At 39.4% G+C, this 26,763-nt stretch overlaps 2 protein-coding genes across 3 annotated transcripts in view; one reads left to right on the top strand and one right to left on the bottom strand.

The window, feature by feature from the left end:
* Nucleotides 1-5,585, top strand: part of LOC108715603 (acetyl-CoA carboxylase 2) — an 80,679-nt gene extending 75,094 nt beyond the window's left edge. For both annotated transcript variants that reach the window (XM_018260915.2, XM_018260923.2), the window contains one exon: nt 4,550-5,585. In XM_018260915.2, the coding sequence (XP_018116404.1) occupies nt 4,550-4,676 (127 nt within the window). In that variant the 3' untranslated portion in view covers nt 4,677-5,585. The remainder of the gene's footprint in view (nt 1-4,549) is intronic.
* Nucleotides 5,586-9,924: 4,339 nt separating this feature from the next.
* foxn4.L (forkhead box N4 L homeolog) lies at nt 9,925-21,782 on the bottom strand. The gene is made up of 10 exons (XM_018260933.2): nt 20,694-21,782; nt 19,992-20,080; nt 13,482-13,639; nt 13,057-13,163; nt 12,793-12,900; nt 12,455-12,579; nt 12,188-12,284; nt 11,870-12,077; nt 11,286-11,663; nt 9,925-10,395 (listed from the first exon to the last, which is right to left on the bottom strand). Exons 2-10 carry the CDS (start codon nt 20,075-20,077, stop codon nt 10,145-10,147), a joined length of 1,518 nt encoding a protein of 505 aa, XP_018116422.1. The 5' UTR covers nt 20,078-20,080; nt 20,694-21,782; the 3' UTR covers nt 9,925-10,144.
* Nucleotides 21,783-26,763: the final 4,981 nt, after the last annotated feature.

Genomic DNA, 26,763 nt, shown 5'->3' on the forward strand with positions numbered 1-26,763 from the left:
TAACAACATACTGGGGTTCATTTATAAACACTGGACACATTTGCACCTGGGCAGTAATACATTGCAACCAATTAGACGATTGCTTTCAGTGTTCAACCTGCAGCTGATTGAAAAAACTAAGCACTGATTGGTTGCTATGGGTTACTGCCCAGGTGCAAAATTGTCCAGTGTTTATAAATGAGCCCCACTGTGTAGAATGGGAAGACTTGCAAATCATTTAACCCCTACTTTTAATTGTACAAAGATAACATGAAATGTTGATTGTAGACACAAACATTTATAATATATATAAATATGTATGTGTATATAGTATAATTATTTCATAAGTGGTGTACTTTTTTAAGTCATGGTATATCTGGTTCACAGACCTAGCAGCCATATCCATAGATATACACAAATACAAGAAGTCCTCTGCACTCAACATATTAAAGGAGAATTCAACCAGTAACTAAAAAAACCCTCCCCCCCCTACTTTAGGTAGAAACCCCTCCCTCCTCCCCACCAGCCTAGCTGCCCCCCAGGGAAATGCCCCTAACTTTTTACTTACCCCTCGGTGCAGAATCAGGAATCGCAGTTCTCGGCAGCCATGTTCTGGTTCTTCGTGTCTTCTTCCGGCACTTCAGCAATCTCTGCACAGGTGCCGTTTCGCCAGTCTCGGTCTCAGATTACCGAATAGCTGGAAGATGGCTGCCATGAACTGCCATACCTGAATCTGCACCAAGTAAACATACAGATGGGCATTTGTACATACTTTACTTTAGCTAATGAATGCACAGCCCTGGCGCACAGTAGGAGGGAATTGTGCGGGAATGAAATTTGACTGTGCTAATAGAAAACGCTGTATTTAACGATATGTCCTGTAATATGATTACTTTCAATTGCGGGACAATACTAAGTACAACGATTAGCAGTCACAATTGGTCCCTTTTTAAAGTAGCAATTTTGCCAGTCTCCCTTATACATGATTCCAGAATATGAAAGCATTAAAGGTCAGAAACCACTGCCCCCTAGGCATTCCCAATAAAAAAATTTCTTGAAGAAACTCTGCATTCTAATGGGAGGTTTTGAGGAAAATGCTCACTTGCTCTGATTGTTTTTGCGTTTTTGAATGCCTGTGTCCGTTTTTTGTCTATTTATTACACTCGACTCCCTTTGTTATGTGGTTGTTAAAAGGTTACCATTTCTAACTAGTAGTCCATGCCTTAAAGAAGTGGGGCAATATGAGATTAAAGTATATCACAAAAACTGATATGCAAAAGGAAACCTAACATCAAAAGCTAGCGCATCAAACAGGTTTTCTTTTTTAAAAAAATTGCCTCCCACAAGTGTAAAGCCACCTGCACTGGGTCATGCACATAATAAATGCGTTCCCCAGCTTGCTCATTAATGCACGTGTATTTCAGTAAACATGGTTGCTCACACCAGATGATTTCTCAAAGTGCAGGCGGCATATCACTACACTGCAACATTTTTTGGGAGGGGTAAACGGGTCCGAATTTGTGGAGAGGCCTCCCATTGCTCTAGTCCCAATGATGAAAATTTGAGAGAATAAAAGGGAGGGGGTGGGGGTGATGAATGACACCAGGCCCAGGGGCACCTGCCATGTAAATCCAGCCCTGGGCAGGCTGTAACAAGCACGGACACAGAAGGGTGGGCTGCAACAAGCACAGACATGGGGGGGAAGGGAGGGCAGGCTATAGGCACAGAGGGGAAGGAGGGCTGAGAGCAGCAAGCACGGAGGGGAAGGGAGTGTGTTCATACTTTTATAACCTGCCAAATTTTGTAAAATGAACATGGTAATTAGGGGTGTGGTCACAAAATGGGCGTGGTTTAAATTGCCGCACGCTATCAAGGTAGATCTCCTGATGGGGGCCAGGTGTCGAGAGTAGATCCTAGTGTAACAAAGTCTGGTCACCCCTGGGTTAGGGGGTAGGGTTTTTAGTTAAAGTTTGAATTTTCCTTTAATGGAGAAGGAAAGTCAAATTATAAATAAGCCTCTAATCCAAGGCTTGTGGCAAAGCAATTTACGTAGCCTTTTAAAAGTTTTCTCCATGGTATTTAGTGGAAGCAGTAGCACTGCTAGACAGACTGCAGCGGTGGACACAGTCTGCTTGTGTCCTGCTGTCAGAGGCAGCCTTGATGCGCATTCGGTGTAATTTCTATCTACTGCACAAGTCCCGTCGGCGCTTCCTTGCTCTAAATCCAGATGGCGCACCTGCTAATTTGCATATGCGAGTGTCATCATTGACCCGCGTTCGTGTAATTCTTTGTCTTCGTGCTGCCACTACTGATCTGCTGGCGCTGATTCTTAAAGAGCGCTACGTCCGTAGTGACGCGCTCCTGGGGTGAAGTTGGTTTTTTTTTTCGCGCATGCGCAATGCGATAAGGAGGCGAAGGAAGCGCCTGTTACCTTTTCAAGATGTTCCTGCCTGCCTAAATAAGCGCCACGAACGAGGACAAGGATTACAGATCATTACAGTGGACTGTGTTACTTGCTAACTTAGCGATTGCAGAGGCCTTGGGGTGTACATTACTGGGAGATAAGTATTTCATTTTGCCTGTCCTTCTCGGGCATTGAGACATTCTGTGCCTTAAGCTACTAAAAAAATGCCTTACCCTTTAAGAAAAAACAGGGATTGTTTGTCCATATATTGCAATATATTTAAGCTGGCCAACTACGTCAAAGTCATCCCATATCTGGCCAGTCCTATGCTCAGTTTTATCTGATTCATTAAGAATTCTATTGCTTCATTATACATTTTATGAAGGGACACAGTGAGACATTCACTAAGATTCGTAGTAGCGTTAATTCGCCAAGCAAAGCAAAGTTACGCTAGCGATGGTTAATTTGCATGCGGCGCCAAATTCAAGTTACAATGGAGGTATATGTAGCATCACTACAAATGCCTGGGAAACCTTCAAAACATCAAATAAAATTTTATTTTGCCCTACACATGTGCCCACTGTATAGTTAAGTTGCCATGAGTTAGGAAATGTAGGGAGGAAGGAGGGGAGTCCCAAAAAAAATTTCGCTCGTTTTCAGCCTTTCACCCATAATAAAGAAAAAACGCCAGTGTTTTTTGGGACTTAGAAAAAATTGTAACTTTTTTTGAAGCAATCCCTATCTACTCTATTGCGCTTCGCCTGATCTGAGGTGGCGAAGGAAGTCTAGCGTAAAAGGTAGCGTTCAGAACAATGCACGCGTTAGTGAATTTGCGTAGTTACATCCGTTGCGCAAATTCGCCAGGCGTAAGTGTGCGAAGTAACAGTAGCGAAGTTACGCCAGCGTCCATTAGTGAATCGGCGAAGTAACGAAAATGCCCAACGCTGGTGAATTCACGCTAGCGTTAGGCGCTTAGTGAATTTGCCCCTAAGTTTTACCTGCAACTGACTTGCTGTTTCCAAGGTTAAACTCCCAACCGTGGTTGCCCTTCTCTATAGCTGGGAAGGGTTGGAGCTATAACATGGAGCTGGTCACTGCTCCTGTATAAATTATAACAAACAAGGGAAAGTCGTGCTCACCACTAATCTAAAAACATTAAGCACGGGTGCAATGAGGCTGTGACCACAAAATTCACACAGACAAATACAACTACTGTATGTCAGTCATTGTACCCCACTTAATGGTTTAAAAATTAGTTAGGTGATCCCACTGGTGGCCAATAAAAGGGCAGTCATGTTTGGGAATTTTAACATTGAAAGCAGCAAGTTGTGGGTAAAACTTCATCCCTGTGTAAAATGTATAATGAAGCAATAGAATTCTTAATGAATCAGATGAAAATTGAGTGTAGGACTGGCCAGATATGGGATGACTTTGACGTAGTTGGCCAGATTAAATGTATTGCAATATATGGACAAACAATCCCTGTTTTGTTTAAAGGGTAAGGCATTTTTCAGTAGCTGTATGCACAAAATGTCTCTGTCTTAAATATATTGATAATGGGTTGAGTGCAGAGGACTCTTGTATTTGACTATATGTATTTTGTGGTCACAGCGTCATTGCACCCCCGCCTAATGGTTTTAAAAACTAGTGGTGAGCACAACTTTCCTTTGTTTGTTATAGTTTATACAGGAGCAGTGACCAGCTCCATGTTGTAGCTCCCACCCTTCCCAGCTATAGTCAGGTGATCCCACTGGTGTCTAATAAAAGGGCAGCCAAGTATGGAGGTTTACTTTGAAAGCAGCAAGTAAGTTGCAGGTAAAACGTATTCGTCCCTTTGTAAAATGTATAATGAAGCAATAGAGTTCTTAATGAATCAGATAAAATTAAGCGTAGGACTGGCCAGATATGGGATGACTTTGACGTAGTTGGCCAGCTTAAATATATTGCAATATATGGACAAACAATCCCTGTTATTCATGAATGAAACAATGAATGAAGTACCATTTAAATGCAATGTCAGGTTCCTGAAAAGCCTCCCCTTAAGGGCTCAAAATCTGTCTACAGCTGTTAATAAATACATGTTTTTTGTATATATAAATGTCTTGTTGTGAACTGTGTGTGGTCATTAACAGACTTTTACTTGGCTTTCATTCTCTCTGTCCACAGTTTGGTTCAAGCTAACCCAGAAGTAGCCATGGACTGCATTGTTCACATGACTCAGCACATCACTTCAGCACAGAGAGCTCAGTTGACCAGGCTCTTATCTACCATGGACAATACCCCTCCCAGCTAACTGTGATGGGAGCAATGCGACTTGCTAATGAACTGAAAGTTTAAAACAGGGGTCCCCATCCTTTTTTTTTTTTTACCAGTGAGCCACATTCAGTTGTAAAAAGAGTTGGGGTGCAACACAACCATGAAAACAAAAATCCTGGGGGTGCCAAATAAGGACTGTGATTGGCTATTTGGTAGCCCCTATGTGGACTGGTAGACTACAGGAGACTGTGTTTGGCAGTACATCTGGTTTTATGCAACTAAAACTTGCCTTCAAGCCTGGAATTCAATAATTATCATCTGCTTTGAGGCCACTGGGAGCAACATACAAGGGGTTGGGGATCAATGGTTTAAAACAAGCACAAACTTCTCTGCCTCTATTCACCCAGTCAGTAAAGTGCCTTCCAGTATACAGAGCAGTTATTGGGAATGTGTTAATGCATCCCACTGCAGTGTGGAACGGATTGCTTTAGCTATGGACATTCACATTTTAGGCACAGCCACCAGCTTTGTATTTACACCTTGCAGTGTTCCCATATTACGTGTTTGTGTTGCCCAAATGGATTCTCGGAATCATACTGTCAGATCATTCAACTTTTTTCTTTTTTTCTTCCTCTTTGAAATTCTATACGTGACCTCAGTGATTTTCTTTTTAATTTCTTTTTGTTTTATTTTCTGCCCACTACAAATGTTTCAAAGGGGTTCTAGATACACAGATACAAAACTTCAGGTGCTTCTGGCTGATTGAGAAGTGGTGATGCCTGTGGCCATACTGATTGTATTCATACGCACAATGGTTCTTCATGTACTTTGGCCATTTGACGAGTAAAAAAAAAAAAAAGATTTTACGGAACTTTTTGTTTGTCATGTTTATTTGCCCTATTCCATTCCATCCCTGTATCCACAATCAAGAGCATTACAAATTTGATTTTGTTGTTGTGCTTCTTGCTTTGTTACCATGTTATCCACTGACTTGTCCAGCTGTCACGTTTGGCACCCTATATCCAGAACCAAAGCTAGGCCCCCTGGTCTCCCACTTCTGCCTTTAACCGCTGCCTTTCACTTCGGGAGGAGCCCTCGGCTAATCAGATGCCACCAGGTCTTATTTGAGAGAGGAGCAAAGCTAACGGTTCTGGACAAGCAAAGAGGCACGATCGTCTCACAAGGATACTGGAAGGAAGAACACCACTAGGAACAGGCAGGCCGGACCGGCACAGGCAGATTAGAATAGTCAGACAGGCCGGAATCAGGATTAGAGAGCGTACAATAATCAGTGGACAGGCAAATAGTCAGGATTGGAGAGTTCGGAGTTAACAGGCAGGCAAGGATCAGAAATGGAGAAATCAGAGAAGTCACAGACAGGCAAGATGATCAATCAGGATTTCAAATAGGAAAGCACCCAGGAACAAGCTAAATTGAACCTAACAACGGGCAGTGTGCAGATACTTGAATTCCCCTTTTATACTGTTTAAATTTCGCGCCATTGCACGTGACATCATCACGCCGGCGCATAAACCAGGAAGCGTGCCAGCCCGCGCGACATAGGAAGACCGGACTTGGAAGAAGAAGGACACATGCAGCAGGTGTCCCCACCGGAGTCATGGCGGGCGCCCCCGCATGCCCAGGAGAAAGCCACTGGACCACCAGGGTAAGCGCTAACCACTAGACCACCAGGGTTCCTTACACCAGCACATTATTTGCTCCCTAAACTCCAATTAAAATTTAGCATTAATAGCAATAACAGATTAGTTACCTATACCAGCCCCTCTTAGGGATGAGTTTAGTGACTTTTAGGAAGTGCATCATAACAAGGGAAGTAACCTTTGAGTACCAAGCAATCATATACCGTAATAATATACAGTACATGTATGGGACCTGTTATCCAGAATGCTTGGGACCCGAGGCTTTTTGGATAACAGATCTTTCCGTAATTTGGATCTTCATACCTATAGAGGGTTATTTATCAAAGTCCGAATTTATCTCATTATTTTCTGCTACAAACTCCGATCAAATCCACTCAGGTTTTTTGCGCTTATTTATTATTACATTTTCCCGAAAATTTGCTTTGCGGGGAAAAAATGTGTTTTTCACGATTTTTTCAGATTTTTCATTCGATTTTCACTGGGGTTTTTTTTGGGATTTTTCACCCTAAAACTCAGATTTTTGCACAAAAACTTCAGGGTGTTGCATGAAACCCAGCGCACATCAAAAAAATCATTGGGACTTCTCCCATTGACTTATATGCAACCTCGACAGGTCTGAGATGCTGGATTTTCTAATTCAGACTTTTCCATCCTCTGGGTTTAATAAATTCCCGAAAAATTGTTTTTTTTTTAAAAGTCCGATTTTATAAAAATAAAACCACAAATTTTTTGGAATTTTTGTATTCAGAGTTTAGTAAATAACCCCCTAAGTCTACTAGAAAATCATGTAAACATAAAATAAACCCAGTAGGCTGGATTTGCTTCCAGTAAGGTTTAATTATATCTTAGTTTGGATCAGGTGCAAGGCCCCATGTGATGTTATATGAGCACTACAGTCGGAGAAGCAGCACTGTATAATCCACTGTAAGTACAATGGTGATATCCCAACAGGCCTGGACTGGGAGTCATAATAGGCCCTGGCATTTCAACTACACAGAAGCCAAACAGCCCCATCAGTCTAAACAAATAGTGACTGTCTATGGCATCTTACAGCAGCCTCTCTGACAGTTTGCCAGTCCAGGCCTGGGTTGTAAGATCAGAGCCTGATATAAAAGTCCCTACGCTCAGTAAGTGACAGCAGCACAGAGCATGTGCAGAAAAGAAGATGGGGAGCTACTAGGGCATCTTTGGAGGCACTGCTCAACTACAGGGCTGTCTGTGGTTGCCTTAGGCTGGTATAGAAGCACAAAACATAATGCATAACATTTCTAGCCTACTTTTTAAGTTAAGCTTCAGTTCTTCTTTAATGTGATGCTTTGCATATTTGAGAATATCCTACACTGTGGATATTTCACATAGGGAAATGCTACAATGTATGCATCATTTGCTCTATTAATATAACATCCACATGCAGCATGGCTAATTAGAAACTTATTAGGCTACATGCTGCGGTCAGCATTGGTTTCTCTGGAGCTGCAGAGTATTTTGCCGACAGGCACCTCCTCCTTTTTCGGTTTCATTTTTGTTTCTATTGGTCTTTGTTGTTTGTTTTGTATGTTATTCGTGTTTCATTCCAACCTAACTGCAAACTGCTGCCTGGTTGTCAGGGACACTGACCCCAGCATCCAAGAATCAGATCAATGCTAAGAAGGCGTTATTTTTAATATATCTTTTTAGGTCTTCTAGTATGGATTTTCCATTATGACTTTCCCACTGCTGCCTATTTACTATGGTAAGTAAGCTCTTTAGATTCCAAAACAAAAAATATAAATACAGATATGAGAGCTGTTATCCAGAATGCTCGGGACCTGGGTTTATCTTGATAAGGGATCTTTCTGTAATTTGGATCTTCACACCTTAAGTCTACTAGAAAATCCTTAACATTAAATAAACCCAATAGGTTGGTTTTGCTTCCACTAAGGATTAATTATATCTTAGTTGGGATCAAGTACAAGGTACTGTTTTATTATTACAGAGAAAAAGGAAATAATTTTCAAAAATCTGGATTATTTGGATAAAATGGAGTTTATGAACAAGCATGGCAAAGGGGTTTATCCTGAAACGTTGCACTTTCGCAAATAAACACAGCAAGGGTTTGTCCCTGCTTGGACTTTGACCTGATGCCAGTGAAATTATTTATACTTGTTTATAATAGATCCCATACCTCTATAGTAAAACCCCAATTTTTTTAAAGACCCCCCACACACACATACACACACATAAAACTGGGTAATATAAATTGAGGTTTACCTGTAGAATTGGCTCGGCCTGGGAAAAAATGGCTTAAAGTGTAAGAAAATGTAAAATGTTTAACAAAAATGAACATTCATCATCCAACACACATTCACAGTGTCCCAACTTTTTGGATATGATATATATATATATATATATATATATATATATATATATATATATATATATATATATATATATATATATATATATATATATATGTCTTATTTAAGTGACTGGAGTAAATTTGTCATTAGGAATGAATGACTGTTTAAAATAAGATCTACATCAGACTACATAAAGATATCTTTACTAAAGATACAAAATGAGCGTCCACATTAATCAAAATAATTAACTGCTTAATTTACAGAGGTTTGTTCACAATAATAAATATAAATAAATTTACAAATAATACTGCCTAGTACAATATTAAAATGTATAAAAAGGTGAACATGCACATACATACGCTATTCTAGAAACAGTCTGAGAAAAAGAGTAATTCTACAATTTATACAGTGGTTTTTTTTTCAGCTTGAAAGAAAAATAAAATAAAAAATTTGGCCAAAGAGCAATGAAAGGCTCCCAGGTTGTGAATGGGTTGATGTGTACAATACAACTCGTGTCAAATCATAATTTGTTGGTTGGAATACTTGTCGCCAGTTTTGAAAGGTGGAAATTCCAGAGGAAAATAAAAAAAAGCTCTCAATTTGAGAGGTGAGTATTCAGAAAAATCTGACAATAAAGCACCCTATACCTTATATATAACACTACCTCAATTTCAACTCTTCTCTGCTTGGTAAACTTCCAAAGCTATTGGGCAGCGTATGCCTCTTAGTCATTGCTAACACACGAATGTAATTTGGGGAGCTTTATGTGGATCTTTCAAAAATGTTGCGTGTTAAGAAAAGTCTCTTAAAATTTTAAATAAATAAAATTTGTCACAAAAAAACAACTCCCTTGTATTGCTTCTTATTCCTTGGCAAATAGTTAGAGCTGCCGTAATAGAAATCAGGTCCAGGAATTAGCTTTTCTAACGCCAACTAAAGACAGCTTTATTATGGGTCGAATTGAAAATTTTAATTCATTTTTTAAATTTTTTTTTTATGGTCAAAACTCTCAAATTCGAATTCTGAATTATCCAAACTTTATTTGTTTAAATTCAAATTTTGAGATCTATCCAACTCTGGCCCTTTAAAATTTGAATTGGACTATTCGCCACCTAAAACCTGCCGAGTTCATGTATAAGTCAATGCAAGAGGACCTTGTTAGTAGCCTTCCTGACATGCAAGCTTTTTTTTGGAGTATTGGTTTTAACCTGAATATGCAACACTGATTTCACCAAAAAATATTTCTGCAATATTTAACTTTTTTTGTCCAACTGAAAAAACAATGTAGAGGCAGAAATGGCAATTTTAATTGTATGGTATAATGATGCTTTGTGTTGTTCAGCAGGCTCCTTGTTTTGCAGATTGTTGGCGGCAGGGTAAATTGTGCAAGTTTTCCAGTATCCAGCCTAAACACCATCAGTTGCTTATGTTCATCTCTGGCAGTACAGTGCCAATATACAACCAGAAGTTGTCACAGTGACTTTGAATTCATAAGTGTCCTGCTATTAAAGCAGAGCAATAGGCTTGGTTCCTGATCCAGTCACACACTGGGAAGGTGCCACATTTTCCATAGTTGGATATGTAGTGTACAGGCTGGTAACCTGAAAGTCTGAGAAAGAATGATCCCCGCTGCTAGACACAGGGGTCAGACCAATGGTTCCCAAATCACAGTCTGAGAGTTGGAGAGGGGAACTGCTGAAAGCCCCTAATGTGTCCAGGCTGAAGCTCTCATCCTTCATGTCCTCCCATATGTTTCCTTTAACATAAAGCATAATGGAGATTGGAATTAAAAGCCAATACGGGAATGAAATAAAAATAATATACTGAGACAGGCCCTTAAAGGCATACTGTCATGGGAAAACATGTTTTTTTCAAAACTTACCAGTTAATAGTGCTACTCCAGCAGAATTCTGCACTGAAATCCATTTCTCAAAAGAGCAAACAGATTTTTTTTATGTTCAATTTTGAAATCTGACATGGGGCTAGACATTTTGTCAGTTTCCCAGCTGCCTCAGTCATGTGACTTGTGTTCTGATAAACTTCACTCTCTTTACTTCGTCACTCTTTACTGCTGTACTGCAACATGGAGTGATATCGCCCCCCCCAGCAGCCTAACAATAGAACACTGAAAAGGTAACCAGATAGAACACAAGATAACAGCTCCCTAACACAAGATAATGGCTCCCTGGTAGATCTAAAAACAACACTCAATAGTAAAAGCCAAGTCCCACTGAGACTGATTCAGTTACATTAAGTAGGAGAGATAACAGCATGCCAGAAAGTATTTCCATACTAAAGTGTAGGCACAAGTCACATGACTGGGGGCAGCTGGGAAACTGACAATAAGTCTAGCTCCATGTCAGATTTCAAAATTGAATAAAAAAAATCTGTTTGCTGTTTTAAGAATTGTATTTCAGTGCAGAATTCTGCTGGAGTAGCACTATTAACTGATGCGTTTTGAAAACAACATGTTTTCCCATGACAGAATCCCTTTAATTAAACAAGATTAATTTGAAATGTTTTCATTTTGTTTTATGGTAATTTGAGCATGTATCATTAAGACAAGTTTCTGCACGAAATGGCCCTTTTAATAAACCACTGTACTTAACCCACTGTTAGTTACTTAATACAACATGTCCTACTCACCTTGTAGAGCAAAGTCCATGATGCTAGGATCAAGGGCATCAACCTCTGTGTTCATATCTGAAGTGAGGCTGAGAAAGTCTGAAGCAGCCCTGCTCATGATGTGCTGTTGAAGGGGACTGTGGGTCATGTCTGGAATAGAGTGAACTGGAGGACTCTGGGCTGGGGCTGGAGAAGCTGATGCTAGCCTGGCCTGGGTCTGGATCTGATGGTGCAAAGGAATGGACTGTAATGACAAAGTCATGACATGGTGTGGATGGTGCTGAGGAATCCTGCCCGGGATGTTTCCTATGGGCGTCATAGCTTGAACTTCTGTTTCCACCAATTTACTAGGAGCTTTGCAATTCTCTGGTCTGTCCATGATAAGTTTGTCCAGTTCATCTGCAGAGAGATAAATGGTTTAAGAAAGTTTGTCAAAAGTAGTGGTATTTTACACCTGAACATATCCTCTGTCTTGGAGTCAAAAATAAGAGAAGCTAATTATAAAGTTTTCTACAGCATCAAAGGGTGTCTGAACGAGGGCACATTTTAAAGTATTTTTGTTTCTCCACATCTAAAATTTTTAAGGTACCCAAGCTTGTAATTACCTGGGTTAGCCATGCTCCTACGTATAGCTGGAAGATCCTTCCTCTTCCATTTCTGCATCTCCTCTTCCATTTTATCAATCTTAGCTGGGTTCAGGGCCCACAAGCACCCTTTGCGTGAAGATCCACTTAATTTGTTCTCTACCTTCTCAAAGCACTTGTTTAGGGAAAGGTTATGTCGAACTGAGTTCTTCCAGCCGTCTGGAGCTATCTGTAATGCAAAAAGGGGAAAAAACTGTAAACATCAGAAAATGCATTGTAATTTAAACCATTAGAAAAGCACCATTATGGACAACACCAATACAGTGCATTATGCCATACCTTAAAATAAGGGAAATGATCCTTCATAAAACTGTAGATTTCACTCACTGGCAGGCTTCCAGTCTTGCTGTTCTTCAAGGCCATTGCAATAAGGCAACTTTAACAGAAAAGTAAAATGCAAATCTTTAGACCCAGTAATGGTGTAGGGTACAATGGAAGAGACAGCTGTGCATACAGTATTGGTACCCATAGCTACAGAGCTATTGTCTGTTTCACTGGTGATATGATTATTTAAATCAAGTCTAGTCATCTTATAGTTGAATGTACCTGTATGAATAGATGGGTTTGGGGTAGCTCTTGGGCTGCAGTTCCTGTGTAGGATGAGCTGCAAGGCGCGGCGTGAACTGAGCTTGTGCCCTGTATGAACTGTTGTACAAGTTTGCAGAGGAACACTGGAGAAAAGAGAAATATTATTATTTGACAAAATAGACACAATTAAACTCCACCTTTATCCTGCATTTCTTTTATTGGGACACCATTTTATCTATATTAAAAACATTCTACTTGTCCTACTGACTGGTAACTATTCCCCCCATGCCTAGCTACTCCATCTAGCTTCCCTTTCTAAAACATATTTGCTTTTTTAAACTTGAAAGGTGTATTACCTGGGATCCCTGGGACAGTGCATAGATTTGCTGTGAATGAGGTTGGTACACCGGCTGCTGAGCCTGCAAACCAGGAGACACGTGTCCTGCCATATTGTACTGGCTCATCTAATGGAACGAAAGAGGAAACGCTTTTATTTTATCGTTTTATTCATACGGCATCATCATTACCAGTCGCAATAACTTCCTCACTATGGGAATAAAGTTTCTCATTTTGTCTACTATTATAAACAGCAGCTTTAAGATTAATATGGGATTACTTACATTGGACCCATGTGATGTTAACGTATTCAGACCCAGAATCCCCTGTTGCATGCTTGCTGGAATGTGAATCATAGATCCAGGTGAGTGTGCATTGCTTGATAAATGCCCTGGAAAGAAAAATATACATGAACAATGGCATATAGATAGATAGATAGATAGATAGATAGATAGATAGATAGATAGATAGATAGATGATAGATAGATAGATAGATAGATAGATAGATAGATAGATAGATAGATAGATAGATAGATAGATGATAGGCATACAATAGATAGATAGACATAGATAGATAGATGGATGGATAGATAGATAGATAGATTGATAGATAGGAGATAGACAGATAGATAGATTGATAGATAGATAGATAGATAGATAGATAGATAGATAGATAGATAGATAGATAGATAGACTATGCTCAACCTACCTGACTGCTGCATCAGAGAATTCTGGGAAGAGTGACTGTAGTCCATCCTTGCAGTAGTCATCTGCTGTAACCTGGGAACATCCACAGAGGTCAGCCATGACAGAGACTGCAGGTCATTGGGAAGTTCCTCTGCTCCCATTTGAGAGGGGTTCAAATGCCTGTGGTCAGTGCCAAGAAAGGGTCAGTATTCTGCATTATTACACAAATTATCAGATTTTTTAGCTAAAATCTTCAAAATATCCCCTTCTAATAAGTGAAAATCTGATGGCAGCCATGTTTTAAAGATTATTAAAGGAACGGTAACAGCAAAAAATTAAAGTGCTTTAAAGGAATGACAAAGTCATGTACTGCTGCAATGCACTGGTAAATCTGGTGGGTTTACTTCAGAAATGCAACTATAGTTTATATAATCAAGCTGCTGTTTATACATGGGAGCATCCTTCAAACACAAGATACATGGTAGATGGTAGGTTCTGTAGAATCCCATTGAAGCTTATCTGTTATCTGCTGTGTATCCTGTACTTTTTCTCCTTTGAATGGCTGCCCCCATGGCTACACAGCAGCATGTTTATATAAACTATAGTAGAGTTTCTGAATCAAACACACCAGCTGTAACAGAGCAGAACAACACTGCATTATATTGCCATTTCTTTAAAACACTTTCATGTTTTGGTGTTACTGTTCCTTTAACATGAAGGAAGCAAATGGTATCTGCTATAGGGTTTCTTAGAATGCAAGCAAGGCTAAAAAGAACAATTAATAAAGCACAGAATGGTAGAATAATACAATTACCCATGAGGTTTTGAAAATGTTTTACAAGATATAATTTTTTTGACTTTTATGAATATGGCAATTTTACTGCCAAATAGCAGATAATAATAGCTAAGATAATAAAGACATCTATAATACAAAGGTTGTTATGTGGCTAACGTCTGATTTGATTTGCAAAAAAAAAAAAAAAAAAAATCAGGCTAACATGTTTTTATACAGATAGAAATGTGTAGGTTAATGTTTTCAGCCGTTATTATGTAGAAAGATCGTTACTGAAATGCTGAGTCCTTATTATAATCACATAATCCATGGCATGACAGTCAGCTCTGTGCAGCTGTCACTACAAATGTATTTCTATAAATACTAATATTTATCAGACTATACCTGTGAAGGACAGACTTCTTTATAAGACTGAATCTAAGCTGGGGTACATTTCTATTTCATAAGCAATGAATGTATTTAACCATTTCGGTGCAAGTGCAAATGTTGTTTTTTTTTCATAGATAGAATGCATCTCATGTGTGCTCTGATTCTGCCATTGTATCCCAGTAATTAGGAGCTTTACCAGTGACTTCCCACAATGCCCCATTTGGATAATGTAGAGTTAAGGGAGGGGGGATACTCAGCTGACCCTTCTTCCAGCTCTGCCATTGGCCAAATCATAAACAAACAAGATCAAACGAAATGATTTAAAAGCTGGGCAGGCCCGTCTGGTTTGCAACAGTTGGTTTTGTTATTCAGAGACCACTGCTCTATTGTACTTAAAAAACGGCTAAAGCCGACTGACACGTGTCTCCATTGTTTTTGGGGGAGGATTAATTGTTTCTATTTCTCTACCCCCACAAGACCTCTTTCCCCCCTTCTTCCCTTTGCAGACCCTTCATTAATCTAGCTGAATGACAGCAGACAAGAGGAGCACAAAAAGAGTGCCATCTGCCACCCGCCTGGTGCCTACTGGTCTGAAATGACGAGTTTGGGGGCTTTTTTGTTTAACAAATGGAAAGGTCGAATAGGGAGTGCTAAGAGTCAAACCCTCTGCGCACACCTCCTGTCACAGGGCAAACTCATTCAGTACAACTTCCAATCCCCAAACCCCTGTGTTAACACTTGTGTAACAGCCTGCTAGTGTCCAGGATCAGACCCATTACCAGCTGGGTCCTCATACTGAAAGAATGAGAATCTCATATGCCCCTATTTAAACCCAATTCCACGCCCTATAGAATCAATCTTTTGTGGTTAAAAAAACAATCTTATTTCTATTTACATAAATAGCTTGTGTTAAAGTGCTAGCTTGTAGAACACTCAACTTATAAACAGGTTCATTCATGTGTGCATACATCTGTACAGCTCCTCTCTTTCTCTGGAACTCGCTAGAGGACTACAGTGTGCCCCCCCCCAGCCTTATATACATCTATATACTCATTTCTATTACTGCATGACAGTGTTTCATAACCTGTTATTAAGGAGCAGATTGATCAAGGGTCGAATTGAAAATTTGAATTCGAAAATTCAGATTTTACATTTTTTATGGTCAATAATGTCAAATGATAAATGTGCCTTTTAATGTGCTTCCTATACCATGATGTGGTATATGAATCATCCATTACAAATACTAAAAGACAACAGGGTTACTTAATAAAAGGCACTAAATTTGCCCAGGAGCAATAACCCATAGCAAACAATCCGCAGGTAGAATTTACCTGTTTGAAAGCAAATATCTTATTAGTTGCTACGGGTTACAGCTCCTGGACAAACTGGGTGCCTTTTATGACATTTGGGGGGTCGTGCTTTATATAAAATACCTACCACCCACATTCACAGCTACACATGTGAAATCATTTAGAAATGTAAATAAGAAAAAGCCCGTCAGGCATGCTCAGTCCAATGATAAAATTATCAGTTTAATAGGGAATTTAAGATTTGCTATTTAAATTCACTTGTTAAGTCTGGGCAAAAACTGGACCTGACGAGGGAAAAAGCTCACTGAGTTAAGCCCCTTGTAATCACGTTGCCCTCTGTAACTTGTGCCTGGTGGGGAGTAAATACAGGAGGTCTGATTAGGGACCATATAGCATACTTATTAGGTCTTATTAGGTTTTATTAGGGACCACCACATACTGTAACACACATTGTGTAGGGGTTTGGGTCAACTTAACTAGTAGCAAGGAGGTCCAGGTGACAGGGTTCATGTGCCTGGTGGGAAACCGATGAATAAATAAGGTAAGAGTCAGCAGCAACTTCTGACCTGTTAGCCAGGGAGGCTGTAATCAGTTGTAGCCTGAGGAACATTAACCACTATAACCCATGGGATAGGGTGGGACAAATTAAAAAAAAATTAAAACCAGTGTCCTTATCTATGATAGGGTAGGTGCCACAAAGAAAGTAAAAATGACCCTGGTCTATGACCCCTCAACCCCCCCAGCCAGTGAAGCAAGAGGTCAGAGGAGGGAACCTGACCCCTCTTAGTACTGATAATGATCCAGATTATAAACAATAACCTTCAAAACAATAAATTTAACTTGTTTACCCCAACCTCGCAATTTGTCTAGCAGCTCTGGTTAGTTATTAGAAAAGGTCAACTGGAACATTAAAAACTTGGCAAATCAGCTGTTGCATATCTAGAAAGCTGAACCAGCTATGAATCGGAAGGAGTATATATATATATATATATATATATATATATATATATATATATATTACATACATCCATATTATTCATAACTTAAATTTGCCTTTAATTGTAGAGGAAAATGTTCTTTTTTCACTAATTGGGAAATATTCACGTTACTGGGCACTTGCGCACCCCCCTGCAGGGATTTCTAGAACTCTAGGACCCCGTCATATGCTACACTGATAAAGCAAGTATAAACAGAACTCATACAGTTTGACAGTTCTATTGTTTTCTCTGTCAGGCCGAATGGAACGAAATTTGTGTATTAATAGGCTGCCACAACTCTGAATCTGAAGGATTGTGAGCTTTATAAGTCAGTTACTCACAAGATTACTGTTACTATTGGGGATGTCTGTATGTTATTCCTTTCAAAACATGGGTGATGTCACAACTGTCACTTCATTTGCTAAATGGCTAGTGGGAGATACAATTCAGCAAACTCCAGATGACTGCAAGATGACCATCTGCCTTATAAATATATAATATTTGAGATATGTTGTAGCTGCACATTATTATGTTACACTCATTATTCTCCAAACCTGTAGTCATTTGAGTGGGTAAATGTATGTATTGGCTGACTGCAACTATTTTGGGGGTTAGTTACAAGCAGAGTTTTGTTATCCACCTAATGCAGATACAAGTTTTATTGTTACCGGAAGCCACCATCTACCTTTAATCACAGGTACACCCACCTGAGACTGATGTCTATATGAAAACAATGTATAGATATTAACTGTTTCATGAATATTTCCTTAGGAAGCTAACCCTATGTGCTCTTCACTATTGTTTTTTAAAGACGAAACCTTCCTGTAGTTCTAAACAGATAAGTTGTTTTATGATAAATCATCATCATTTTCAGCATTTGCTGGGGAAGTTCATCCTACAGTGGCATTCTAAGAAGTCAGGACAGAATCATCTACATAGTACAAGTTAATTTAAGGTAAACTGCCCTTTAAAATAGATGGAAAACAATGCCTTATACTATACTGTCTGTTAAAAAAGGTCTGTTAAAAATTGGTAGCTGATAGGGCATGTTTTGCTGTAAATGGGAGGATCTGGGCATAAGAAATATAATTTGTGTATAAAGAAGGCATACGCACTACTCCGTGCAAATTGAATGTTTCCTACTTTTTAAAGTAAAATCATGTGAAATCTAGAGTTATTGTGTCAAGTGTAATTTTAAGCAGCACGACAATATACATTGGCTAAAGATTATCAACAGTTTTATTTGTAAATATAATTGATATTGAAAGCAGTATATGCGTATAAGTTCTTTTGACTCTTGGAACACTGTATTAGAATTCAGGTCTGTTATTCTGCTGGCTTCTGCTACATTGGTTCAGATAGCTGCTGCTTTCAGTAGCAATTTAAAACTATCGAACACTTATTTTTGTGTACATTAGAAAGTTGCTTAGAATTCAATTTGTTATGCAAAGCAACAGTTTTTGGCAGGAGGACCCCGTTAAAATTGGCATGCAGTAGTTCACCTATACAGCAGGGGGCACTAAAGCTTTTCTCTGCCAAAGCAGCATAAGGAATGAGGTTAATGTGTTTATAAACATTGTACAATCGACATCCAGACATAATAATCTATTTTTTTAACCAGCTTCATAAACAAAACAATGCAGAGTTTCTATAAAAACACAATAAACATAAATATGTACGTAGAGATAGGCTATGAAATACAGACAAAAAAAATTGTTGTATTTTATTATAAAGTAAAATAAAAATCACAGAGTTGCTCACTTTACTTCTCCAAAACAGGCTAAAAAATATTTTTTTATAAACAGAATCCCAGTATAAAATAAATATGTGCATATATCTCAGTACTTAATAAGATTTTGTTTGTAAATCTCTCTGCTAATAAGATAGCCTCAGTATAAGCATTCAGTGTTTTCTTATACTTTTTAGCCTTTTTGCATTGCAACTGTTTTATTAAAGTGGAATCCAACTTATTTATAGGGATTTTTACAATGTATTATTCATTAAAAACACAGCTGTCACATAATGCCAGCTGCAAAGGTATCATTATTATGATCACTAGGGGTGATGGTGTTAACCCACTCTATGGAAAATGCCTCTGAAAAGGGAATCAAGTGTGGAATCATTTAATAGTTAAGTGGTTGTAATCGAGCGCTGAGGGTTTTGAAATTGCCCCATAAAGGGAGCAGATATGCCCCTCCCATTGGCAGGTGTAAGTTGCACTTTATATGTTGCACCCTAAGCAGGTACTAAGTTCATGGCTCAGTCGCACCTTGCACTCTCCAGCTTTCTGCAGCTTCTGTATTGTTAATTATGTGCAAGCTAAGGATCATTCCAGGAGACATCCAGGTGTCACCCAACTCCTGCCTCTTCTGTATGCAGCACTTGCAAATGCAGGCAGTGATGCATAAAAAGTCAGGTGCAATTTTTTCACTCCATCCTAGGAGCACAACAAGTTGCACCACAGGGCACAACAAGCAGTGCAAAATGTAAGAAAAGACAATATAGATATTGGAAAAAATTCCCTGCTGCATGGAAAACCCCCTATTCTGCTATGTCAACGGCTTTGCTGCTGTATATGAACCGCCACAGCATAACAGTCTAAAGAAATCTGGAGAAAAATCTGAATTGTCAGTATAGCTATATATTGCATAAATAAATAAATAAATAAATACTGTAGTGTATACAGTACAACCCCCATTTTACCTTTTTTAGGGGACCAGAAAAAAATGGTGTAAAATCCAGAAAAATGTAAAATCAGGGAAATGTATTATGTATAATATATAGTTGGGACCACTTAAAACCAAGGGATGTAAAATGGGGGATCTACTGTATTTTAAGTGTATGTATGTATGAAAAAAAAATATTTGGTTATGCACAGGTATGCTGTATGTTGGTATGCACTTTATAGGGTGAACACTTTAGAGAAGAGAGAGACCACAAAAATCAAGTGAAAAAGTTTTGCAGTAAAACAGTAAACTTCTCGACAGAAAATACCCTTTGCTATCAAATATTCACCATCAAGTATAGAAGACCCCTCTGACTTCCAGTGCTTAATCCCAAGTACCAAAACAAAAACAACATACCTATATTCTTGGCTCTGTGGATGATGATTCTGCCCTGATGCCCTTATTATCCCAGACATTATAGCAGATATGTCACTGTCTATCATTTCCTTTAGGGAAGAGGAGAATATATGGTATTAGTCAATACTGTGATGCAAAGATTTAGAAGTGAAAGCGTGGGCCCTAATTGGCATTTGCTAGATTTGTCTTAAAGGAAAGTATAATAGACGTTGGTATATAAAGCAGGGGAAAAAAATATGGGATTTTGTGGACTATAAATATCAGTGGCATGGATTAGGGTGAGTCCCTAATATGTAGACTTGAGTATTATATAAACACGATTATAAAATATCACTTAAAGCAAACAGGTTAATATATTGGGGAAGAATTTCAAGTGATTATTAAGGAAACCCCATATCCAATACAAACATATAACGATGATCTGACATAAAAATTGATATTTACGAGGGGGAATATTAAGCGATTCCCAGTAAAGATTCTGTTTGCTAGGAAATGTCACTAATTTGTTTGGATTCACCCCTGTTTTGCCCATAGCAGTAGCATGTGATGAAGCACACAAACAAGCGGGGTTATATAGAATAACAAGTGCGCATATGTATAAGCACATAGGACATAGGGTTGAGTTTCGCAGGAATCTGGTTATGAGCTTTGTGAAAAATAATAAATATATATATTAGCAAGATAATGAGTAAATGCCGTTACCTAAATGTCCCAGGCGTAGGTCTCTGGTTATGGTTAGTGAGCAGGGAAGCTGCAGTGAGTGAGCAGCTCTGTGCTTCCAGGGCACTGTGTTCTCTCCTTTGTAATGGGATTTCTCTCTGTCCCCAAACCGTTTTTAAATTTCCCTCTCAGGAGCTGTCCAGCGCTGCGCATGCGCACACTCTGCCTCGCTGGGTCAGTGGTAGGGCAGGGCTGCTGAGTTGCGAGCTGTTCCCATAAGGGACGAGATGATGTTCCTTCCCTACCCCCAACAGCAGCCCGTCTTTGTGGCCACTCACAATCACTCCTGACAGGCCTCAGTGCCACTCATTGCCATTGGAACAGTTCAACTTTAAGCGGGGGGTTGTGGGGAATAATGACTAACTATCAAATGTCCTACAAAGGACTCGTACTTATGTGTGTATCTGTAGTATATGGGGATTAGTTTGGCTTTTCTTTTGTCTGGCGCTATATTTGGCACGTAGGAGCTAAAATCAGCGTCTAGAGTTAGTGGTCGACAAGTGAGTTCACCGGGACACCTGCAGCATTTCCGGGTGCCCTTCCCTAATGGGGTTAAGTGTCCCGAAATGTCTTCTGTCCTCCGATCTCTTGTTAAAAAGGACAATGCCGCGGAGATGCAATTTCAGCCACTTGTAAACACCCCTGGTAAATGCGGCGGATGGTACTGGCCCCTGGGACGCTGATAGGGCTGCAGTTGTTTGAAAGTTGGTTTCAGACTAGGAGAGGGGTTGAGAGATGGGCAGTGAGTTGCAATGAGGCTCCTGCTACCGTAGTAATCAACGTGCTGCTGCCTTGTGCGAATGGCAAGTTCCGGCGGGCGCAGGCATGGACTGCTCTTGGGCTCCTGTGTGAGACTCCGTTCGTCTGGGGAGACGTGTGTGTGTCCGTGTGCTGCTGCCGCTGCTGCTCTCTCTCTCTGCTTCTCTCACACACACTGGGCACCAGCCGTTGGACAATCATTGAGCCCGCCCGGCTCGCGCTGTCCATGCCCGCCGCTGGGCCCGCGCCTCAGCCCGGGAAAGACAGCTGGGATGGCGGCACGGAAGGGGGGAGAGAAGAGGGAGGGACAGACGGTGCTCACACAGGGACAAGATGAAAGAGGAAAACAAACAAACAAGCCTGTGCCATTGTTTCTCACAGCGAACTCAGTCGCACCAAAAACATCCCTGACACGTAGCGCCCTGAGCTTTTACTTTGTCATTTGCTGTGGGGCAGCCAGTTCTTATGGCTCCGTGTTGCACTGTATTCCTGAGGTGACACAGCACACACATATAAACCACATCATTCTGAAACAAATCAAAGTTAGACTTCTTAAAACACTTGCAAAAACCTAAAACAACTTCTTTATTAAGGGTCAGGACACACAAGCAGATTCGGGGAGATTAGTTGCTCCCAGCGACAAATCTCCTCTTCTTTGGGGCGACAATCTCCCCGAACTGACTTCCCCCTGCCCTGCGCAAAATTAAATGAAAATCGCCTGGGGGAATGCACACGCATCGCTTCATTTTCCGAGGTTTCCTCGTGAGGCAACTTGACGTGAACTGGAGGGCAGAGGAGATTGTCGCCCCCGAAGAAGGGGAGATTTGTCGCTGGGGCGACTAATCTCCCCGAATCTGCTCGTGTGGCCTGACTCTAATTGAACCTGGTCTATAGCTATATAATAGCTGTTAAATACAATCCTCAATTAAAGTATTGTCCTTAGAAACAGAATTGCTTCTGCCAGATAGAAGCTCTTAAATCTGTTTTGATTATTTTCAGTGCTTTTATTTAAACTTATTAGGAGTTGGTACATTTTTGGCGATACCCAAAATTGCTTTAGATGCCGACTCCACAGCTTTGGCAACGTCTCAGAGCTAAAGACACCAATTGCGATGTGGGTCCTTAACCCATTTATTCAGCCATTCACCATATCAACATTTGGGGGAGAGGGTTCTCCACCTCCCTTCATCAGGGATTTGCTATATGATTTCAAGGGTGCATTAATATGCAAGAATTAGGCTCAAACTCCACTTTTCAACATATTGCATTACTTCTACAATACATTTACAGATGTGCACTAATGTGTTTACGAAACTAAAAATGTTGCATTATTTTTATTCTGGAGCACTAAAAAATATTATAAGAAACATTTTTTATTTTGCACAGCCTATCTATTTAGCCATTTTTTATGTTTATACTAAACGATTCCTTGAAGCTCTGTTTATCCTTATAGTGGATTCCACAGCTTTGCTATATACAGGGCCTACTTCTTATAATAAATACTTATATTGTACTAAACACAAGTCCTTTTGGAGGGATGCATTAATCTTAGTACTTTAAAACTAGGACTATGTGAAACAAGAAGAACTTTCTGTCATTAGTAAAAGACACATTATTTGTGTTGTTTTTCTCATTACCTTGGGCTATACTCATGCCCCTCACACTAATGTCCAGACCCCTTTATAGTAGTTTTTGGTTTGTGTTTACCACCTGTTCATTTTTTAGGGGGCTGTCTGGTTTAAAATATCCTGCCCGGTTTTTAAAGTTTAAAATCTAGCCAAGGGATGTGGGTGCAACATCAAAGTCACACCCCAACATCACCAGACACTTCCCCAATGTCACTACGCATGCTATGATGTCACTGCTCCACTCTCTGACATCACAGAACATCCCCTCTGATGTCACCAGTCTGGCCATTTGCTCGATTTTAATACCAAGAGAAACCTTATCAGCTCACACACTTTACAGTTATTTTATTTTATTCAACAAAAATATAACAGATCTAAGAATGGTACCTGGTACTTTTGTATATCTCGATGCAACATAAACTATTGGGTTAAACCACATTATTAACCATTATTTGACAGTATCAATTTGAGTCACAACACTTGTCATCATTGAACTCTAATTTTTGTGCACCTTTAAAGTGGACCTGTCACTTCCACATAAAAAGCTGCATAATGAAAGTCCTTTGTAATTTAAACATGGAACAATAATTATTTTTTGCATTAAAACATTTATCCATGTTATAAAGGTTTTTAAAATCTGAGATGTCAATCAAATATTATCTGCACCACCTCTATGCCTGAGGCATAGAGGTGGGGCCGTCATTTACTTTCACTTTCCATTCAGCAATTCCTTTATATCACTGCTGTCCTCACATTCCCCCTTCCCTCCTTAGGGTCTATAATTGTGTAGTGCACTGCACATGGGCATAAACTAGATTTTGGGGTGATACACGTTTTGTCTTAATAACAGTGTACACAAAATGGCACCTGCCTGCTTGCTATTATTGTATAATTCCATGACTGAAGGAAACAAAATGTAAAAAAATAAATATAGTGTAAGTAAAGTTTATTTTGCGCAACTAACATGATAGAAAAGAATTTGGAATTATTTCGTAGTGTGACATGTCCCCTTTAAAAACAGTTTGTAAGGGATACTAAATCTCTAAAAGGATATCTGGCCCTTAATCTGTATCATAAACAGAGCCTTATCCAGCAGCCCTATACAGATCAAGTTAATTCACAGGAAATGTCCTCTCCTTATCTTCATAATCTTCATCTTGGTGTCCAGACAAGGTGTCAATGCAGAGAGGTGCCTTATAAGCATAGGAGAATGCTGATGGAAACGGGGAAAAAAAGAAAAGTTTGTGTGTGCACTGGCAGATTGTATATTGTGTATTTTGTGTGTGAAATCAATGGAAAAGAAAAGCAAGAGGGCAATGGGTTGTCTTCAGAATGGTTTTTATTAGGGCTGGTGGTCAATGTCCAACCACAAACATCATCACCAAATGTCTGTTGATCTCTGGGGCAATTTAGCCACAAGGGGTACTTGTTTGCACACTTTGCTCAATGTCAACGGAAAGGAGAATTGATCAGAAGTTCATCCCTAGCTTTAAAATCCATGTGTGACACTAAAAAGGTTAAATCATCCTCCTCCCCCATCCTAAACTAGAGGTGGTTGCATTTAAAGAGGCCCTGTGACATCAGCCGTGGATGAATCAGGGGAGATTTTTGGATAAGATCATGGTAATAAAAGTTACATTTTATTTCCTTTCAGTATCCACTGTTAAAGGGGACCTGTCACCCAAAATTATTATGGGTTATTATTATTATTCAAAATACTATTTTATCACATTAGTCAAGCAAAATGAACTTTAATTACACTATATAAATTATTTGAATCTTGTTTCCTCCAGTCTGGGAATTCATAATTATAGCAAGCAGGCAGGGGCCATTTTGTGGACACTGTTATTAAGGCAAGTCTTGCATCATCTCAGAATCTTATTTTTGCACCAGAATGGGGACCTAATGTCCACCCCCATGCCCTGGCTACACAATTAAACAGTGAAAAGAATGGGGGAATATGTGGAGAGCACTAATATCTAGGAAGTGCTGAATGGAAAGTGAAAGCAATTGTCTGCCCTCCTTTATGCCTAGGCATAGAGGAGGGGCAGAGAATATTTGATTGACAGCTGAGATTTTTAAATGAGCTCACAACAGCTATGAAGGCTTTAATAAAAAATAGAAATTGGATTTCATGTTTAATTTGAAAAGGACTTTTATTATACAGGTTTTTGTGCCTGGGTGACACGTCCACTTTAAGAGCTAGTATCATGATTTCTCTGTTATATTAAGCAGGATTCATGTCTTCTGCAATACATATTTGTGTTTACTAGTATCTTATCTATCAGATATGCTTGGGTTTTGTGGTTTTCTAGAGAGGAGGACTTTCTGTAATTGGAATACTGTGCATTGATTAATGTCATTAAAAAACATTTATAAAAAAAAAAGGTTGAGTTGCCATTACCATGGATTTATTCCTACTTACAGATAGAAAGCAAATTAGTCACAAACAAATTACTGCTTATTTGCACGATGGGAAATTGCATTTCCATATTTTATTGTGTAATTGATTTTGTTTACTATAGATGACGGCAAACCGTCATCCTGGCATAGAAAAGTTACGTTTCGAGTGGATTGGGGGCGGGCTAAGGGCTTTTGTTAAAGGAACACTAACTCCAGAAAATCAAAATGTTTTAAAGTAATTAAAATATTATGTACTGTCGCTTTGCACTGATAAGACTAGTGTGTTTGATTCAGAAACTCTACTATAGTTCATATAAACAAGCTGCTGTGTAGCCATGGAGGCAGCCATTCAAGCTGGCAAAGGAGAAAAGGCACAGAATACACAGCAGATAACATAAGCTCTTTGGTATACAATGGGATTCTTCAGAATAGTCTGATATCTACTGTGTATCCAGTGCTTGAATGGCTGCGCCCATGGCTACACTGCAGCTTGTTTATATAAACTATAGTAATGTTTCTGAAGCAAACACACAGCTTTTACCAGTGCAGGGCAACAATACATTATATTGTCATTCTTTTAAAACACTTTCATTTTTTGGTGTTACTGTTCCTTTAAGGGTATTACAAATTTTTAATACCGGCCCTGGCCTTGGCAGGTGTTTTACCGGCTAGGCTTGTAAAATCCTGGCCGGGTGGCAACCCTACCTGCATATAAGGCAGATGCACAGAAATCGGCAAAGATGTTCTGTACTGCTCCTGCGCATGCCAAATGGAGTAGGGAATGCCGGCAAAATCAAAAAAATTATCTTGGTATGGTAGAAGAAAGTACCCCCCCAGCAGGTGTTTTACAAAGAAACAAAAAAAACTTTTTTTTCTTCAAAATTAGAATCATTGGATTAAAGGAACAGTAACACCAAAAAATATAAGCATTTTAAAGTAATTAAAATATCATGTACTATTGACTTGCATTTGTAAAATTGATGTGTTTGCATTAGATATACTACTATAATTTATACAGGCAGCTGTGTAGCCATGGGGGGCAGTCATTCAAACTGAAAAAGGAGAAAGGGCTCATACGCTTTATAATAGACTTGTGATTTTCTTTATGCTACTAACCCCTTCATCCTTGGGAGCTAATTAACCCTCGATATTCGACCATAAGTAAATTTGCCCCATAGTAGTCCATATCTACAGAAGCATACATACAAAAACATACATTTTCCCAGATTCAGTAATCAATAGGGTGTTACATTTTGCAGATA

This window comes from Xenopus laevis, chromosome 1L (assembly GCF_017654675.1).
Source record: "Xenopus laevis strain J_2021 chromosome 1L, Xenopus_laevis_v10.1, whole genome shotgun sequence".
NCBI lineage: Eukaryota > Metazoa > Chordata > Amphibia > Anura > Pipidae > Xenopus > Xenopus laevis.

Bases quoted from the DNA above. Each gene is read 5' to 3' on its own strand.
- foxn4.L (XM_018260933.2), bottom strand. From the start codon at position 20,077: ATGATAGACAGTGACATATCTGCTATAATGTCTGGGATAATAAGGGCA. The intron at 13,164-13,481 runs GTAGGTTGAGCA...TTTTCTTTCCAG, and splicing joins TTCTCTGATGCAGCAGTCAG to GGCATTTATCAAGCAATGCA. The intron at 12,285-12,454 runs GTACATTCAACT...TTTCTGTTAAAG, and splicing joins AAACCCATCTATTCATACAG to TTGCCTTATTGCAATGGCCT.